This window comes from Plecotus auritus (genome assembly GCF_963455305.1).
Source record: "Plecotus auritus genome assembly, chromosome: X".
Classification (NCBI taxonomy): Eukaryota; Metazoa; Chordata; class Mammalia; order Chiroptera; family Vespertilionidae; genus Plecotus; species Plecotus auritus.
In genome coordinates this window covers 61,814,317-61,834,935 of record NC_137784.1, presented here as the reverse complement: position 1 = coordinate 61,834,935, position 20,619 = coordinate 61,814,317, and the positions used below count along the sequence as shown (strand labels likewise).

The following is a 20,619-nucleotide window of genomic DNA, read 5'->3' as shown; positions in this document are numbered from 1 at the left end:
CAGCTAATTAAATTTATTTAAAAATTAAATCAGATTTTACATTCTCTGGGCAGGAGATGAATGAGGTAAGAAGGGTGGTTATTTTGGTTTAATAAACCTGTAGAGACTATTTTTGCAAAGCAAAATAATTCTTTTTCAATACAAATAAATTTCCCATCAAAAACTATATCTGGCTTTTTAAATATCAAAACTGCAAAACAATTTATATATTATAGAGTTTTTTTCTGTGTTTCTTTTTTCTTCTTCTTTATTTTCGTGTTTTTTTTTTTCTCGGTTTCATTTTTTATCAAGTATTTGTTGTTGCTATTTTGTTTTTAAACTGCAGAAGTTGCATCTTGAAACCACTTTTCTGGACTAGCAATTTTCATGGTCATGTGTCCCTGGCCCATTTGCAACAAGACTCTTCTAAGACTTGGAGAATCTATGCTAAACAATATGCCAAAACCCAAATGAGAAAAAGTCAACTTTCAAGGTACATGGTGCATGGGAAAGATGCCCAGGATTGAGGAGCCACTGAGACACAGGAATAGGCAGAGACTCTTGCTGTAGCTCTTCTCTCAGAGTAACAGCTTATGCTGTTTCCATGCAAGTTATTAATGTTTGCTTATTTATAAATGCTATCCTCTTGGAATTAACTTGTTTTAGAGTTTCTCAATCAAAGCTCTTGTCATGTAGGACTAGATAATTCTTTGTTCTGAGGGGTTGTCTTGTGAATTGTAGAATGCTTACATTGCTAAATGTCCCTGGAGGGAGGGGACACATACATATACACACATATATACACACATACATATGATATATGTATATGTGTGTGTGTGTGTGTGTGTGTATATATATATATATATATATATATATATATATATATATATATATGTCACCTTTGTTAGATATATTTTGTTTTATCTACAAATGATAATAGCAAACTATTAGAAGTTGCTAAGAGTGCTGCTCTGGAACATTCTGACTCTGCTCATTACTAATTGGATGCTCTTGGACAAATGACTTAACTTGTTCTGAGCCTTGGTTTCCTCATCTGTAAAATGTGGATAATAATAGTGGTTACTTCATAGGGTTATTGTGAGGATTCAATTAGACAAACTATATAAACACTAAGAACACTATTAGGACCTGACCGGTGTTGCTCAGTGGTTGAGCATCAACCCATGTACCAGGGGGTCACAGTTTGATTCCTGGTTAGGGAACATGCCCAGGTTGTGGGCTCTATCACCAATAGGGGGCATGCAGGAGGCAGTCAATCAATGTTTCTGTCTCATGGATGTTTCTATCTCTCTCCCCTTCTCCCTTCCTCTCTCTGAAATTAATAAAAATGTATTTTTTAAAAAAGAATATCTGGCACATAGTATATGTATTGTGTATATTATGAAACATGCATACACTGGAAATTAAAGGTATGTATGTATATGTGTGTAGATATAAAGAGAGAGAGAGAAAGAGAGCTAATACTATCTTCTCATTACCCTGTGGATCCTCTGGTATACCTTGTTTGAGAACCCCTGTAGTGGCATTTATCTTATAAGGTTAGTCTTGGCTTTTATTCCTCATCAGCAACTTAGCTTTGATCTGTTCCACAGATATCAACTTTAAAATATCATCTCAACAGTCTGAATGTGTGGGGATACTGAGTGAGAGTGAATGGGCTGAATCACCGGAATCAATCAACTGTTCTTAGTAAAAACAGTACAGAAGACACTTCAATCAATAGCCAAAGGGAAGTCAGTAAACCCTGGGCACTGTGGGAAGGATCTGAAATTTGAGATCTTGCCCTCACCTGTGACTCATCCCAGCCAGTGAGGTAGATGTTATAGCTGAGGAAGCCAGCATTGTTTCTCTCCTGCATCTGGGTCTCTAGCAGCTGGAGCAAGTCTGCAAACCACTCAAAGGCATGTGTGTCCCGGCACAGCCAATAGAAGTAGATCTGAAAGAGGACAGATCATAAAGCAGATTATATTTAAATAGGCCCTGTCAGCCTTGACACAGGGATTACTTTCCTCCTCCCAACTTTTTCTTTTTGCTCAAAAGGTTTAGAAAGAAGTTTTTAGAAAGCTCTAGACATTTGACAAGCTAGTTCACATGAACCTGCTCTGGCCAGGCAGTAAATGAACAGCTTGGCTTCAAACATACAAAGTTTAAGAAATATATTAGCCCACCTCTTTCTCTCTGGGTCTGTTCCTGCCTTCACAGAATCCCTGGATTCCCTCATACCTCTTCTCAGAAAGACCACTAGAATCTAGACTAATCTAGAACCTCAAATCACAGGACTAATTCCCTGCCTGCTACTACCAGACATTCCTGAGTTCCTAAGGAAAAAAGTATTTCTACCCAAACCTTCCTCACATAGAAAATAGAAAAAGGGGAGAATTAAAAGTCATGATAAGTTTAATGTTCCCATTAGAGGTAATATCGAGGGTTATTAGAATGTCTCAAGTTTCATTAAAGATGTCCTTTATCATATAATGAAACCAAATTTACATGGGACAAACAAAATCCTCTGGGAAATTATTCTGAAGAGTTATCCTAAGAAAGTAAAAGTTACATGAAAGACATGTCTCCTGCCCTCTTCCTGCAACAAAAGTATTGGGAGGCTGAAAATGAAATTAATCTTGGTCACTAACCTAGGATGATAGAAAAAATATTCTATATCCTCTCAATAGAACATGAAGGAATCATTAAAATGATTACTGTAAAGCCTGCAGCAACACAGAAAAACACTGTTTCTAGAAAAACAGGACATGAAATTTTACATCTGCATTATTTACAGTTTTCTAAAAATATGTAAACATGTGGGGAATATTGAAAGAGAATATACAAACAAGGATAGCTATTGGATTGGGGTTGTAAATATTTTATCTCTACCCCAACTTTCTTTCTTCCAAATTTCTTATAATGTACTATTCTATATAGTAATATACAAATTCAGTATACTACTTTTACTAACGGGCCTACACTTCCCTTGGTCCCTGCCACCCTCAGCCACAAAGGCTCTCTCAGGCTTCACCTGCCAGAGTGTGACGAATGCTCCAAGCCCTCTCAACAATAATGGAACCTACCTTTTTGAGCCTCAGATTGGTGGCATTATTGCAATATTTGTACCAGACTGACTTGAGAATGGATGCAAAGGGTGTGACCCCAATCCCTGCTCCCACTAACATCACCACCTCATAGCTGAACACATCTTCGCTGGCTGTGCCAAAGGGTCCATCAACAGCTATCCTGGAGGGAAGCATAAGAGGAGACGGTTACAGACATATCCTACTCTTCAGAGTGTGATGGGGCACATATTATTCCTAGGGGTGTGCAATATGTCGCTTCAAACCAGGATATGGAGCACTTTATTTTGTAAAACAGCTTTCAAGTAACCAACTTAGTATGAACATTGGAGTTGGAAGTAGGAAGAGGAATTCTTAGCTTACTGAAAACATTTGGTAATTCTCAAGGGTATTTTGTGCATCTCCTCATCCCCCTTCACCCACAGCCTCCCCACATACACACATGTCCGTATTTCTTGTCAGGGTGTCCCATGCTTGAAATTTCTGCTTATATTACACATTGAAGTAAAGTGAGAAAATTCTACATCAAAATATCTTGTAGCTTTAATGTGTAAAATTTTCATCTGTGTATTCATTGAGTTATTCAACAAACTTTTCTTCAGCATCCACTAAGTGCCTAATACTATGTTAGGCATATGAGGAGAAGAAGGTAAAATGAATAATATATGGCATTTACCCTCAAATAACATACACCAATTATATATATTTTTTAATTTAATAAATCTTTATTCAGATTATTACAGTTGTTCCTCTTTTTTCCCCCAGAGCTCCCCTCCACCCGGTTCCCACACCACCTTCTGCCCTTAACCCCCTCCACTGTCCTCATCCATAGGTGAATGATTTTTGTCCAATCTCTTCCCGCACCTCCCACACACCTTTCCCCCTGAGAATTGTCAGTCCACACCCTTTCTATGCCCCTGATTCTATTATATTCACCAGTTTATTCTGTTCATCAGATTTTTTTATTCACTTGATTTTTAGATTCACTTGTTGATAGATATGTATTTGTTGTTCATAATTTTTATCTTTACCTTTTTCTTCTTCTTCCTCTTCTTAAAGAATACCTTTCAGCATTTCATATAATACTGGTTTGGTGGTGATGAACTCCTTTAGCTTTTTCTTATCTGTGAAGCTATTTATCTGACCTTCCATTCTGAATGATAGCTTTGCTGGGTAGAGTAGTCTTGGTTGTAGGTTCTTGCTATTCACCACTTTGAAAATTTCTTGCCACTCCCGTCTGGCCTGCATAGTTTCTGTTGAGAAATCAGCTAAGAGTCGTGTGGGTGCACCCTTGTAGGTAACTAACTGTTTTTCTCTTGCTGCTTTTAATATTCTCTCTTTGTCTTTTGCTCTTGGCATTTTAATTGTGATGTGTCTTGGTGTGGTCCTCTTTGGATTCCTTTTATTTGGGGTTCTCTGTTCTTCCTGGACTTGTAAGTCTATTTCTTTCACCAGGTGGGGGAAGTTTTCTGTCATTATTTCTTCAAATAGGTTTTCAGTATCTTACTCGCTCTCTTCTTCTGGCACCCCCATAATTCGGATGTTGGTACGCTTGAAGTTGTCCCAGAGGCTCCTTACACTATCTTCATATTTTTGGATTCTTTTTTCTTTTTGCTTTTCCAGTTGATTGTTTTTTGCTTCTTTGTACTTTAAATCTTTGACTTGATTCTTGCAATCCTCTAGTCTGCTGTTAGATCTCTGTATAATATTTTTTATTTCAGTCAGTGTATGTTTAATTTCTAGTTGGCCCTTTTTCATATCCTTGAGGGTCTCACTAAATTTATTGGCCTTTTCCAGAAAATTCTTGAAAAACCTTATAACCGTGGTTTTGAACTCTATATCCAGTCATCTGCTTTCCTCCATTTCTTTCATTAGTGATCTGTTTCTTTGTCTCCACATTTTGGCTGCTTCCCTGAGTTGATAGAGTGGCTTTGTGTGCTAGGTGTCCTATAGGGCCCAGTGGCTCAGCCTCCCCAGTTACCTGAGGTGGACACTCTTGGTGCACCCCTTTGTGGGCTGTGTGCACAGTCTTGTTGTAGTTAAGCCTTGATTGTTGTTGGTATCACTGGGAGGAATTGACCTCCAGGCCAATTGGCTGTGAGGATCAGCTGTGTCTACGCTGGGAGAACTTCTGTGCTGGAGACACCCTTATGAGACAAGACCTGCAAAAGTCACTGTGCTCAGCTTGGATGGGGTGGAGTCTCAGGGCAGAGCAGACAGCATTGGTTTCCCGTCAGCCCTGCCCTAATAGGCCCCTGTGAATCAGTGTCCAGTGGTAATCACTGCAAGCACCTCTGAGAGAAAGCCGCCCTCGAGTTCCGCCTGCTGCCAGACAGTCCAGTTTCTCCCCAAATGAGTCTGGGTCCCCAGAGTCTCGCCTGGAACTGGAGTTCAGTGCAGTTGGGAGTTTTTGTCTCCCTCCCGCTTGAGAAAGCCATCCTTGTACTCAGTTGCCCGCCCTATCCACGTGCGCCTCGGTACCTCTGCCTTCCGCAGTTGCTCTGAGTCTCAGTGTGCTTTTCTCTTTCCTGACAGTCCAGTTTCACCCCGTATGAGTCTGGGTCCCCAGAGTCTCCTCTGGAACTTGAGTTCAGCACAGTAGGGTGCTTTTGTCTCCCTCCTGCTTGAGAAAGCCAGCAGCACACTCAGTTGCCAGTCCTCTCCACATGCACGTCTCAGTACCTCTGCCTCCGGCAGCTCCTCTGAGTCTCAGTGTGCTTTTCTCTTTCCTTTTAGTTGTAGAATTTCCACTCAGCCAGCCTTCCTGTGGTTCTGGATGATGTCCGTTTTGTCTTTTAGTTGCAGTTTTGAAATTGCTGTGCGAGGCAGCAGTTTAGGTGTTTATCTATGCTGCCATCTTGGTTTCTCTGCACCAATTATATTTTAAGAATATCTTTAATATACTATGTTTGCTTGTTAGAAAGGTTAATATACCTTGGCCTTGATCCTTATATATTGAAAGGAATTTGGAAATGTTCATTGTTAATATTTGATTCAAATATTTTACCTTTCATATAAGATTTATAAATATGTGAACAAACACACCACACATATAAAATGGGGAACATAAAGATAGCTACCTATATTTATAGAACCTATGTGTTTTGTCAAACTCAGGAGATAGTCAGAAATGGGGGGAGAGGAGCTATTTAGTGTCATTTTTCCTGAACTCATATGCCTTTGTTATATGTGCTTTGTACTCACTTAGGTAATTTCCAGGCATCTTGAAACTCCTGCTTATCACAGCCACAAGCATTGAACAGTCCCTCTGTCCAGTCCCCAACAATGCGGATATGGATGCTAAAAAAGTCTTCCTCAGGGGCAGAGGTCAGTGTGAAAGGGTGCCATTCCAGCTTGGACACCTTGGGACACTTGACAAAAATATATTGTCCCACTTCCATCTTGAATCCCTTCTTCTTCATCTGTAGCTCGATGGTTTTGAAAGGATGAGTCACCACCTACAGAACAAAACATATCTCTGAAAACTACACTTTCCCCAAAACTTGCCTTTTCAGTGTCTGTATGGATAAAGGGCTGAACTAAGATGCCACACCCAGGTCCTTTCTTCAGGGCCAACACAGCATTTCCTGCAGCAGATATATCTCTCATTGGGCATTGGCCTCAGCTGTAGCCTATGACCAATGATGAGCTGATGCCTGAGAAGAGAAGCTTGGCCCCTCTCCTCAATTTGGGACAACTCCAAGGGGCCATACTAACTCCAGCACTCTCTGTAGGATCATCTGAGGCTACAATTGCAACCATATTTAGGGTCAGCTTTTTCCTTTCCTAATCTTGCCTTTCTTTGATAGGTTAACCTCCTGAGAACATGCTCCAATAAACCTTCTACATGTAGCTTTCTGTCTCAGAGTCTTACAAGGGAATTGAATGTAAGAACCAGCTTATTATCATGTGTTGTTGTTTTTTTTCTCTAAGTCAAGGCAGGGGCTAGAAATAGAAAGAAGAGATGGTTTCCTGCTCAGTCTTCCTGTCTCCCCAGGGAAAAAGAGCCTTAGCATCTGGATAGAAGAGGAAGAAGACCCTATTGGTGAGTTATAGCAACATCTCCGAAATCAAGGCTAACTATGTTTATCTGCCTTTGTCCTGAGTCACACCTCAAACCTGTCTGACTCTAGGCATTGTTTCTACATTTCTCCCTATTTGAGGAATACACTATCTATCTTTCTCAAAGCCAGGCCCTACCTACCCATTGCCATCAATCCGTATACATGGAATTTGATAACATCTTTGTTTATAATAGCAAAAAAAAGGGGGGGATAAACAGTACAAATATACATTAACTGGTGAGTCAGTAAATAATTTTTAAAAATAGGACACAATAGAAAGCTTTCATTTCGATACAGAAAGTAACATAGTGTTTCTTTGATGATTCCTGAAAAGCCTAGGACTTCATATGTACAACTAAAAACAAACTAAGAGATATACAAGGAAAGAAAAATCAATAGAAAAAATAGCAGTTCCCAATGTTGACTAATCTTGTTGAGCTTTTCTTTTCACCAGTGAGGAAGAATAGAATGGGAAGTCCTTTTAATAAAAATTGCCAAGCATTTTGAAACTTGTGATTTAAATATATCTTACATGATAAAGCTGTAACCAACTTCCCTTCATCACTGAAATAGTTATAAAGCTTCATTTTGAAAACAGAAAATAAAAATTTATCAAGATTATTTTGAAAATTATGTTTATCATGTTGCAATATTGTATGGTGAAACAAATTTTTACCATATAGCAATTTTGCTACCCCAGGCAAAATTAGGATTGAATTTAATAAAATGTACTAGGGGACAGCTTTATCACTGGAATACTTATAGATCATGCATTGTTTCTTATGTGTGTTTATATGAGAAGAAAATGAGTATCTATTTTCTTCAAAGGAAAATAAGTTTGCCTTAGAAATATGTTTAAGGGGAACACATACTTAGTTAGTCAGTTCTAGTCTAGTAAGGGAAATTTTGATGTAGCTTTTTTTGTTGATCTATGGGATTTTTCTTATAGTACAATATAAGTAGCATAAAAGGAGAACTTTTGTGGCTTTTTGTATTTCCAGATTTCTAATGCCAGATGGACCGTCTTTACTATGACATTCCTTAGTTGACAAGAAAGAAAAGTTAGGGTGAAGGACAGGAAGAATTTGTGTATATTGCAAAAATAAGCCATAGTAGTGTTTTGGTAAATACTTTTTGAACTGAACTGAATTGAATTAAATTTTATTTGACAAAAATAGTCTTGTCTGCCTAGTGGCTCAGTGGTTGATCATTGACCTATGAACCAGTAGGTCAGGAGGGTTCAATTCCTGGTCATGGCACATGCCCGGGTTGGGGACTGGATCCCTAGTGGGGGCGGGGGGGACATGCCGGAGGCAGCCAATCAATCAATGATTCTCTCTCCCTCTCCCTTCCTCTCTCTGAAATCAATATTCAGTATATATATATATATATATATATATATATATATATATATATATATATATTTAAATAGTCTTGTCTGATATTTCCTGAAACAATAATAAGAAGTTTCTATTTCTATTTATTTAGCTGGATATTATTTATTTATATAATGATGAGAAGCAGCATAGATTATTGGGGAGAAAAGCACTCTATACTTGAGCTAGGAGACTCAATTCTTTTTTTTTAATAAGAGAAAGTTTATTTATTTATTTTTTTGAGACTCAATTCTTGATGCAGTTTAGTTAGTAACTTGATTAAGACTATGGGCCCTTTAATTTTTTAGTCTATGATCACATACAAAGCACAGAAAAGGAGGTAAAGGGACCTGGGAAGCTATCTCAACCTCAACCAAAGTTCCCTGGTTCTTTTGTCATCTGAATATTTTAAGGCTCAATGTATGCTCTTTTGAACTCCTCTTGTTTTTCCACTCTACACACACACACACACACATACACACACACACACACACACACACACACACCACACACACCACACACACCACATTCATTTACACAAAACATTTGGGTTCATTTTTCAACAGAAAATGTGAACTTCTAGTTTATCCAGTTAACAGGCCTAACCATTTGATTATCAAGCTAAGTGCATTGAAATTAACTAGTTCATCTCTCTGCTCTATGCTTAATAATAATAAAAAAAAAAAAAACTGAGTAAAAAAGAGCTCTGACCAATGTTATAGAGAACTTGGGGAGATTTTTCCATGCTATAGTTAGATTCTATTAGTAATTTCTAAACCAGCTAATACCTTGGTGATGACCACCTTCTGTTGAGATCTCCAAAACCGTACAAGCCTCTCACAGAGGTACAGGAACATGGGACCCACTATCCATTTCCAAGTCTGTAATCAGAAAGAAAGATTTTTAAAAAGGGTCATAGCTAATAAAAGATTCACAGGGACAAAACATTTTAGAAGTCAAGATAATTTTTGTAGCCTTTTAAAATAATTTATATTAGTAAATGTGTTCTACAATAGAATACAAAAAAAAAAACATCTAAAATTAAATTTAAACTTGAGCCAGTAAAAATGAACATTCTCCAAGGTCATATTGTGGAACTGTGCAAGGCCACAAAGTTTCATATCTACAGTATGAAACTTTCCAAAGAGGAACTGTGCCCGAGAATGGGATTTCCTCCTAGTATTGCAACAGCAGTTGCAATAACCTTACAGCAGAGCAAGGTTGGTTTCAGAATCAACATTTCAGCAACACCATATTTTTAATGCAATATTGCAAATGCTTTCAATTGTTATGTAGTCAAAATGTATTCTTTTGCAAGATGAAAATTTTAAGTAAGAATTTAACTGTTTCTCCAATATTCTGGTAAGTTCCTAGGAACTATGCAATGCACTTGCTAAATAGGGACATACCCACAGATTTTCAGATTTTTTTAGATTCCCCTCTTGCCAGAATTGGTGGTGTTTCAGAACACTAGAATTACCTTCTAGCATTGTTAGCTATATGAGAACATTTATGCTAGATAAATCCATTCCTGGACTCAGTAAGTTAGGTTTCTAGTTTAATACCTGAAGTAGTAAAGAATTTTAGAAGGCAATACCATCTAAAAGATGACATTCCAGAATGGATTCCAAGAAGGAAATAAAACCACGAAGTGCTTCTCATACTCTCACATATTATCTTTCTATTAAATTGTTTTCTTAGAAACTATTTATTGGAAGTTGAGAGCACCTAGTTTAATACCTGAAGTAGCAAAGAGTTTTAGAAGGCACTGTCACCTAAATGTTCCCCTCTCTAGCCACAGTTGAAGAATATCTACCCCAAAAGTCAGTATTGTTCTGTTTCTGGCCTTTGTTTTCATGACACAGACTTTTAAAACAGTCTGGGACCATCTATCTATTTATTGGGTGCCACCATGGGACTCCATTGAATGGAGCCAGGTCTTGGACATTGTCTCTAATATCCCCCAGAACCCAGAAGCTCCTCTGAGATAGATGCCTGTTAAGATAGTAGTACTCTGACTCCAGCTGTCTTCAAGGAAATGTGCCTTTTTCTAGCTTATAGAGAGAACCTGAAATACAGTTCCCTTTTTATAATTTCTGTTGATGTCTGCAGGTAGTAGGGACAGTTCACTGAGATGTCTGGTTGCTTTCAGTATTGAGCAAGGGTGCTTAAAGATGTTAAGTCTCAGAGAACATGCTGTGTCTAAAGGAAGAGTAGTCCTATATTAGCAGAGTAGGAAAAAAGAAAAGAGAAAATGAAATGGGAAATTTACCATTATATTATACTGGGCTTAAGGAAAAAAAATAATAATTCTGCTCAGAAGCCCTATACAAATGTTGATTTTTTTTGGCTAGCTTTATACCAATGGCTAGCATAATAACCAATAAAGTATACTGCTTTCCAAAGTGGGGGGGAGGGGTATGAACATCCCAGGGCCCACTTCTAATTCTATAGAACAGAGATATTAAGAGTACACAAAATGGCCCTGGCTGGTATGCTAAATGGTTAGAGATTGGCCCATGGACCAAAGGGTTGCTGGTTCAATTCCCATTCAAGTGCACATACCTCTGCTGCAGGTTCCATCCCAGAGTCCTGGTCAGGGGGCAAATGGAAGACAGCCAGTGGATGTGTCTCTCTCACGTCAATGTTTCTCTCTCCCCTCCCCACTCACTTCTACTCTCTCTAAGGATCAATGGAAAAAATATCCTCACTCTTAGGGTGATGATTAATAAATAAAAATAAATAAAAAATAAATAATACACAAAACGGAGTTCTTTGGAACTCCCAACAAAAGAAAGTAAATGTTTCATCATGTTTCCTCTTTGTAACCCTTGCCACACTCCCACCGTACCATGCAATGCCATTGCATGTTAGTATGAACCTGGCTGTCCAACCTTTTTTATGCCTCATTGACAGGACCTCCAGATGCCTAAAGGCAACCCTATGTGTCACCTCATTGATTTCCTTCCCAAATCCAAAAGACTTACTTTCTAGCTCCTTATATGTGATTATCTAAACTACCCGACTCAGCTCATGATGGAATTCCTCTGAAAATCATTAACTGGTATTATTGTGATCTCCACATCCAGAAGAGAAAAGATAGAACTTCTTGATCCCAAAGAGCATTTTCAAAAACAATGCTTTTCTGGTTTTTATATCAGGACGTTCATAAAAGACCAATGCAAATTTTACTTTTTAAGAAATAATTCTATACTAACTTCAGTAGAAAAGAAAGTAGATACTTATAACCTTCTAACAGTTCCATGGCATTTATAATGAACAACTCCATGACATTTGTATGTATTTCTTAGACACAGTTTGAAGATTTTGGTAATGAAACTGTAATAGCAACAATGAATTGTACATACCATAGGAGGGTTGCCATAGAACTGAGGGACTGGGCAGTCCTTTGTTTTTCCCCAATCTGAGATGTTTTGATAACATATTGTTATATTGTGTTCCTGCAAACTCTCTGGGGTCTGCCCACGTACAATTCGCCTGGAGAGGAAATGTAAGTAGAGATCATTTAGTAGCAGGAAATTAAGCAAATTTCTTGACAGTCTGGGCATATTTTATTTAATCCTCACCTGAGGAGATGCTTTTATTGATTTTAGAGAGAAGAAGAAGAAGAAGAAGGAGGAGGAGGAGAAGAAGAAGAAGAAAAATATCAATGTGAGAGAGAAATATCCATCTATTGCATCTGTTGCCTCCTGTACTCCCCCTGACCAGGGATCAAACCTGTAACTTAGGTATGTGCCCTGACTAGGAAATGAACCCACAACCTTTTGGTGTATGGGACAAAGCTCCAACCAACTGAACCACCCAGCCAGGGCTGGGCACATTTTAAGTATTCTAATATGGGTCTTGTACTTTTCACTAAAATGTTATATCTTATTGCTCCTTCCAAATAGATTAAAGAAAAGGAAAGAAAATATATGATCTTTAGCAGTAGAAAAAAATCATGTACAATGACACAAATAATATTTATACTTAACCTTATAAAGGAGAAGTTTTAGATCAATATATGTTTTCTTAAAGGGAGCATTTGTGCTTCTGTTTCTAGAATTTTCATTTATAAACAAACAAAAAACTACAAATCTAACAAATCAACTGCTAACCCATACAGTGCCTTTGTGCAATTTAGAACAAGATGCTCCCTCTGTGAGGACAGTCCTACAGGCAAAGACCTTGGCCAGCAGAACATGGGCTAATTTTATTCCTCAAGAGCAGGCACCTTCGTGTAGTTGACAACCCCTGCAGTTATAAACAATAGCCATGAGGCTTGGTACAAGTGCTTTATTTGTTTCAAAATTTTAGTTAAATTTAAGATGACTTAACTTTGTAGAGATTAAGACATTCTCACAGACATGAACACTAATGGTTTCTCCCTTGAAGTGCTCAGAGCCCATTGACTTCAATAAATACTAATTGAGCAACTACTAAAACTTAAGACAATACAGGCTTAGTCGGATATAGCAAGGGAGGCACAAAGTTAAAGAAGTCATGTCCCTGACCTCAAGAAACATAGATAGCAGGGTCTTCAGAACATGTAATAAGAAGAGAAATAGAAGGTTTTTTGTAGAAGTTTGTTTAGGGACCTAAAATTTATTGTGCCATTTGTGATATTCTGATAATGTTTTAATTCAAGGTCATTAACCATCCTTTTTTATCCCTAGATCTTGGGGAAGAAATTACCATGTATTGAGCATCTATTATATATCTGGCCTAGGAAAAGGCACTGTATCAAATTATCTCATTTAATCCTCATAACAAACCTGAAAGGTAAGTATTAGTACTCCCATTTCACATATGACGACAATGAGGCTTAGAGAGACTAGGTAACTAGAAGCAGAATGATCTGGTGAAAATAGTTCTGGATCCAAGCCAAGCAGCTTTGGTTTCAAATCCCAAGTGAACTTGGACAAGGTATTGAACATCATATGAGCCTCAGCTTCAACTATAAAATAGGTACACTAGGACCTCATTAAATATTTATTTTAACAATCAATTGGCATGATGCATAACAAATTCCAGATACAAAGTAAGCGTCCAACAAATGATACCTATTTAAGTTCTTAATGCCCATGTTTACATGGAGAGGAAGAAATAGAAAAATAATTTTATTTTCTCCTTCTCTTCTTGATGCCAGGATCAGAAATTAGAAAGCCTGGATTTTAAACCCAGTTCAGCTATTACCTAGTCATAAGACTGTGAGCAATCAGTCCACCAGTATAACTAGTAGATAGAAAATGGGTAAATATTACTTCTCTGCCTGCTCCAATAAATATGCTTATCTATGAAACTATATGAATGTACAATTGTGGAATTATTAAATAAGAGAGGGGGAATTTTTTTTTTCTCTAGGGTTCTCTGAAACAGCTTGATTATGATCAAGTCTCATTTAAAGATTCTCAATTACACTTTGAAGAGCTGAAATTTAAGGTAGCTACTCCCTTTGCATAATAAAAAAAAATCAATGCAATTCATTACAAAAAAAAAAGAAAGAAAGAAAGAAAGAAGAAAGAAAGAAAGAAAGAAAGAAAGAAAGAAAGAAAGAAAGAAAGAAAGAAAGAAAAGAAAATATCCCCCCAAAGAGCTTCTGGCAATATGGGTAACACATTACAAAATGAGGGTTGAAATTACAAAAAAAATAAGAGAAACTGTTCATTTAAGATGACCAATACCTCTTCCAACCACATGTTCTGGCACTGTGTCTCTGAGGTGCTTTAGACCACCTAGGCTCCAATCCCAACTATGCCACTTACAAACTGGGTGGCTTGGGCTACAGATTTTACATTTTTAGTCTTGTCCCCCGTCTACAATTTTCCCAGGAAATGGGTATAGTAATAGCATCCCTACCTCTTGGGGGTTAAAAGAAACATTTCATGTCTATAACAAATACTCACTAGAAGTTAACTCTTACCTTTATTATATTAGAATGTTTGAAGGCAATACCATGTATTTTCCTTCTAGAATTCTTCACAATATCTAGATCAGTTCTCATACACAGTAGACAATCAATAAATGATTGGCTTGAATAACAACTTTCAACTATAGCAAACCTTTTCAACTGATTAATCATTAACTCTTTTTAGTTTGGGGATTTGTCTGATATGTTAGTAACTAAGCCACAAGAAACATTATAGCAGACATCCAAGACTGTATGAGCACTCTCAACATGTTTTATATGCTTGCAAAGATACTCAAATTGTTATGTATTTTTAATTTTGCTATAAATAACAGCATTGTGAATAGCTATAAATTGAGTGCAAGAAACTAAAGTGCTGCTGAGTGGTTTCTATCACACTGACCTCTGTTGTCCCCTCATATTCTCTCAGAAGACAGTTGACCACACACAGACAAGGAGGTCACTGTGCCTCTAACAGAGCATCACACCTGAAAATGAAGGTGTGACATAAAATACTTGGCCCTGGAGTTTAAACACTCACTCAGCTCCATGGATGGCGAGACCAATGAAGAAGATCACAAAAAGATGGTGTGTGTACCAAAATACTTCAAAGTAAGACCTCCGGATGGTTTTGGTGGAAGAGGTGATAATTAATATGAGGCACAGTGTGATGACAATTCCAGTGATGCCTGCCAACCGAGTCACAGCCACATACAGGCCTCCTTCAGGATTCTATAAAATGCAAATACATATACACATTATTTGTAGGCTCTCAAATCCAGGAATACCTATATATAAAGTGTCCAGTGTATAGGGCAATAGGTATTTTCATTCCCCCTTTACATAACCCTAATAATCTCTCACAGAGGGATATAGACTTGGAATAGATATTTCTCAGTTTCAAAAAGTCTTATGTGGTTGAGGTGTCATAGGAAATATGAATCGATACACTGAAATAGTTCTAAAGGAGTATCAAATAAAGCAAATCAGTCTACTGGCCTAAAGATCTTGGCCTAAAAGGAGCTCAAGATCCTTTTCCCTTTGATTTGGAAAAGGCCACAGTGCTTTGTTTGCAAATTCTGGGTATATCTAACATCTTAGGTTGCATTTTCCCAAAGTAGACCCTGAGATCAGGATTCATAGGCAAGTGATTTAGAAAGATTGTGATTCAGAAGAAACTGGTAAGGGAATGGATAATAGGACAGGAAAGGTGAATAAGTCAAGTAAGAGGGTGATCTCAGGCCAAGTCTTATAGAGGGTAGCTTTCTTCTGATGTTTCAGGGAAACTAAATGGTAAGTTACAACTCAGAGTTTATCCTGACTCAAGGCAAGGAAGCTGGGTTTTCATGGACTGCATCCATCAGTTATTGGGTAAGGGCTGCCCAGAGAGAGGTAGCTATCCAGGCCTTTCTAGCTCTCTAAGCTTGTGGGTAAAGGGACTCCAATAGCCCAATAGCCCCAGGTTGGTCCTATGAGGAAGACACACTTATACAGGAAATTGGAAGTGAAAGCACACAAAATGGTGGGGCAACACAGACACAGTAAAAGTGATCCAAAGGGATCTGGGCACAACAAGGCAGGGTTGGCTTGCTTACCTTGTATGTTCATAATGCCACCCTTATATATGATTGTACAAAAACAATGAACAATATAAAAGCAAAATATCCCACACATTACAGAAAAAGAGTTTCTGTTTTGTTTGATGTTATTTCATTCTGTCCCTAAGTAGATGAGCCAATTTTTTGCATGTCAAGTCCAAGGATAATTATTTCTTCAGAATTAAGGGACTTTTCTTATAATCTTTTCTAAAAAGAAGGAAACATGTTTGAAATCTGGTGCACAGAGATGTGATTTGGCCATTATCCCAAGCTACTGGGCACATGAAGACCACTTGGAGCTTCTCCCTCTGAGTGTAGAAAGCTTCAACAACTGCTGGAAGGGGAGAAGACCTTTCCTGTGGATACAAGTGGATCCCCCTGCAGAACTGCTGACTTATTCTCAGTGCACTGTACATATCAAGGAATGACAATTAGCAGACATAGGAGGACACATCTTAGATGCTATAGTAAAAAAGAACAAAAGTATAACACAGTTGTCACCTGGCGGCTGGTCTGGTACTGACACCTAGACCAGAATGTTCCCTATATCACATAAACAATTTCATAGAATGCCAGCGTCATTCTGTGACTGTTACAGAGTGAGGCAAAGACAAAACCACTCCAAAATCATGTCTGAACCAGTATAAGAAACACGGGTGACTACTGCTTCTTTATCTATTAAATATTTAGCCCCATTCTATTCCCTTGTGCCCCCTCGAAAAAAAGGAAGATACCCAATCCTAGAACTACCCCCAATTCCTGACCATACCTGATCTAGAGCAAGTCCTTGCTTGCTTAAGCCTTTCCCAGATTATCTAACACAAGCCCAGGTCCTATAACAAGCCCCTCTTAAGATCCTTCTAAGATGCCCCAGACTTCCTCATGGTGTAAGGTCTCTTTTGCTGCAGCAAGTAACAAAGTAATAAATCCAACTTTATTTGTCTAGATATGTATTCCTGGCTTTCTGTTGGGCCGTGTCATGGGTGAGCCTTACTTACTCCAGGCTCCGCCCACACAGATTCTCATAGGTTAGCTTAAAGAACTGAAAAACATCTAGTGACCCTCCACACACGGGATCAGGAGTGTGAGAGACATTTTCTCTGTACTCACTTTCTTAGAACCTACAGACTTGTTAATCTGTTAGTCAACTTTTGTTGTTCTGGCCAAGGAAACTTGTTCACTCATTGAAATCTAGTCCTCAGTTTTAATGGTCTAGGGCTGTGGTTGGCAAACTGCGGCTCGCGAGCCACATGCGGCTTTTTGGCCCCTTGAGTGTGGCTCTTCCACAAAATACCATGGCCTGGGCGAGTCTATTTTGAAGAAGTGGCGTTAGAAGAAGTTTAAGTTTAAAAAATTTGGCTCTCAAAAGAAATTTCAATCATTGTACTGTTGATATTTGGCTCTGTTGACTAATGAGTTTGCCGACCACCGGTCTAGGGAACATCAGAATCAGGAAATAAGAGGCTTACCTTGATTCTTTCTCGAGCAAAATTGAGGTAAGTTTCACCAGGCTTATCTCCAATGTCAGACAGTGCTATTGAGTAAGGATCAGAATTGTTGACTCTGGCATTCACACACCATTCCACATTAAATAGATGTGCAATGGTGTGAATTGCTAAAGAGGGCAGAGAAGAGAAACAAAGAAGGTAAAGAGTGTGGGCAATTTTATTGTAAGCTGGGTTTGCCTATAGCCTCTGACTCTATAAGTTACAGGGAAACACAAGGATGGCCCAATACACTTATAAACAAAAACTGGGTCTCCAGGATCAAAGAGGCAAGGGAATTCTAGTGGGTAAGATATTCTCTGGTTGTGTGAGTGTAGGAAAATCACTTAATCTCTCTGATCTGGGTTTCTTAATTTGAAAAATGAAGGTGTTGAACTGTATGATCCTAAAGAGTCAATTAAGTTCTAAGATTCTACAAAATAACCTTGATCTCTGAGGATATTTAGATGTCCCTGTCATTGTCTCTCTTACCCAGATATATTTATGCTCAAACAGTAAGACTCTCATGTAACATATACCTTTGGCTGTTCTATTCACTGGACTCTGACATTAGTCCAGAAAGAGATGACAAAATTATATGAAACTGATATGAACCAATGGGCATAAGAATGAATCTCCTTTTTTTTAATTTCACTCTTTGATTAACAAGCACCACCATAGGACTTACTAGGTGCCAAGCACTGCTGTGCTTTATAAATACTTAATCCTTATGAGTCAATGATTTAGATATAATTATTATCATCTCATCTTACAGATGAGAAAGCTGAGGCATAGGTTGTTTTAAAATCTCGCCCAAGGTCACCAAGCTAATAATTAACAGGTTTAAGAATCAAATCCAATTCCAAATGCTTGTGCTTGGAGGACGGGGTGGCAGGGGGAGAAAAAAAGGAGACTCATGTAATTCTTTAAACAATAAAGAATTTTTAAAAAATCAAATCCAAGCAGTTTGGCCCACAAATCTGTGCTCTTAACCATTACACTATGTTGCTTTCTAACAAGATTTTATCATATATTTCACTTTTTTATACATTTCACTTTTGAAATATTTCATTTGCCACAGCTAACAAAATCTGCATGATCAGTACAAAATGAGAAATCCAACTGAACATCTGTGAACTAAGCCTATTTTACTCAGGGACAAACTCCTTAAGGGTAGAGTAAAAGTCTTTTTTGTTCATCACTGTGTATGTGTGCATGCCTATAGTCTGGCACATCAATTATTTATTAAGTGACCTAATGGAGATTTGATAAGAGTCTCAGATCCATCCCTTCTTTTTTTTTTTTTTTTTGCACTTTTTTTAAAAAATTGGGGTATAATTGACTTACATTACATAAGTTTCTGGTGTATAGCATAATGATTCAATAGTTGTATATATTACAAAAACATCCATCACTACACATAGTTACAGAATTATTTTCTTGTTATAGGAACATTTAAGATCTACTCTCTTAGCAATTTTCAAATACAGTATTATTAATGATAGTTGCCATGCCAGATACAACCCTTCTTGTGCTAATACCACCACCTTAATAATTCAATAATACATTGTACATATAAACACTTGTATACCTATTATATATGTATATATACACATATACACATGCATATATATGTATATATAAATAATAATAAAAAGTGTTTAGCTGATAAACTCTATCATTAGGGATTCTCAATTTATAGGCTGTAGCTTCTATAAAGTTATTGCAAGAAATCCACGAATCTACATGTTCAAATAAGAATTTTTTAAAATGAATGAATAAAAGCCCTCATATGTGGACTAACCAATATTTTTTGTATAAAAAGGGCGAAAAAAGTTGAAGATGCTAGGATTTTATCAGAGGAGCCCAAGATAAGAAAGTGTTAAGACCTGAAGGAATAAATCCTAATGTTGGGATGATGGAAAGAGGGGTGAATATTTTTTAACGGAACTCATAAAAAATACAACATATCTAATCACCACCTAATGTGTGTATAAAAGCTGACCTCCTAGTTTTAAAAGTAAGAATAGAGAGAAATCTGTGGTTCCAAGTTTTCTTTGAAAGCTCAAATATTGTAATAAACTTACCAGTGTGAAGTGCAATCATCCATGCCACCATTTTATGAAAGGTGAGGTTCCTGTCCAGTTGCCTTCGAATTCTTGTTGAGCAAAACTTTGGATTAAGGGGGAAAAATGAAATAGTAATTTTTAATAAGAAGGATTTCTCTGTGCCAGACATTAGAGACATATCATCTCATTTAATTCTCACAACCACCATAAAAACTGTCATTATACCCATTTGGTAGATGAAAATACTGAGGCTCAGATTAATGTAGTCATCACCCCAAGGTCAAAGGGCCAGTAAGTGGCATAACTGGCTTAACCAATATGTTTTATGTTACCTTACTAGTTGCATAAAAAGTTTCTCCTGGAATCCACTGCTTAATTGTATAAAATAAGAATTTGGACAGAAAACTTATCTAACCATATAGTTTATAGTTCAGAATAATTTATTCAATAAACAGAGGATATAAAAATTAGCAAAGGACAGGCCTTCCCTCAAAGACCTGAGAGTCTAATGGGGACACAGACAAGTGAACAGTTCTAGAACAAGTGAATAGCTTTAGAACAATACCCTTCTAGTACATACACTAAAGGAGAAAAAAATAGTCCACCTGCCTATGTTGATAGACAACATCACAAGGAGAGTTCATTAACCAAATAATAACAGCACAAATAACAATAGCTAATATTTCCTAAGAGCTTATGCAAGGAGTTGCTTTAATTGTTTTACATGCATTAAGTCATTTCATTCTTTCTTACACCAATCCTATCAGGGAGGTACCATTATTATCCCTATATAAGAGATGAGAAAAAAAGGCATAAAGAGGTTACCTTGCCTTAGGTCACATAGTTAGTAAGTGGCAGAGCTGGAATTTAAATTCAGAATGTCTGATGCCAAAGATATAAATATTCTGATATCCCATACTTTATATGATTAACTGGGCATTAAAAATAGCATTTTGTTCAATACATTGGTGTAACTGTTCTCCCAGCATATGTAAGAAGATGTGGATTTGAATCTGTATTCAGATCACTGCCCAAAGTAGAAAAAAAACCCC

General features: G+C 37.5%; 2 protein-coding genes across 4 annotated transcripts in view; one reads left to right on the top strand and one right to left on the bottom strand.

Annotated features, from left to right (window-relative positions):
• The window catches only part of DYNLT3 (dynein light chain Tctex-type 3), a 73,391-nt gene extending 58,613 nt beyond the window's left edge, over nucleotides 1-14,778 (top strand). Inside the window, exons 6-10 of one of the 3 annotated variants that reach the window (XR_013959774.1) lie at nucleotides 6,277-6,395; nucleotides 7,066-7,113; nucleotides 12,123-12,257; nucleotides 13,185-13,290; nucleotides 13,873-14,778. The gene's annotated coding sequence lies outside the window, so the exon portion shown is untranslated. Of the gene's footprint in view, nucleotides 1-6,276; nucleotides 6,396-7,001; nucleotides 7,114-12,122; nucleotides 12,258-13,184 lie in introns of all 3 variants that reach the window. The other 2 variants (XR_013959775.1, XR_013959776.1) reach the window with 2 other exon arrangements.
• CYBB (cytochrome b-245 beta chain) overlaps nucleotides 1-20,619 on the bottom strand; it is a 35,518-nt gene that overhangs the window by 4,394 nt on the left and 10,505 nt on the right. The window contains exons 4-11 of the mRNA XM_080652809.1: nucleotides 19,586-19,670; nucleotides 17,484-17,629; nucleotides 14,958-15,148; nucleotides 11,877-12,006; nucleotides 9,297-9,389; nucleotides 6,273-6,526; nucleotides 3,069-3,231; nucleotides 1,790-1,936 (exon numbers count right to left, since the gene is read on the bottom strand). Coding sequence (XP_080508935.1) covers nucleotides 1,790-1,936; nucleotides 3,069-3,231; nucleotides 6,273-6,526; nucleotides 9,297-9,389; nucleotides 11,877-12,006; nucleotides 14,958-15,148; nucleotides 17,484-17,629; nucleotides 19,586-19,670 — 1,209 coding nt within the window. The remainder of the gene's footprint in view (nucleotides 1-1,789; nucleotides 1,937-3,068; nucleotides 3,232-6,272; nucleotides 6,527-9,296; nucleotides 9,390-11,876; nucleotides 12,007-14,957; nucleotides 15,149-17,483; nucleotides 17,630-19,585; nucleotides 19,671-20,619) is intronic.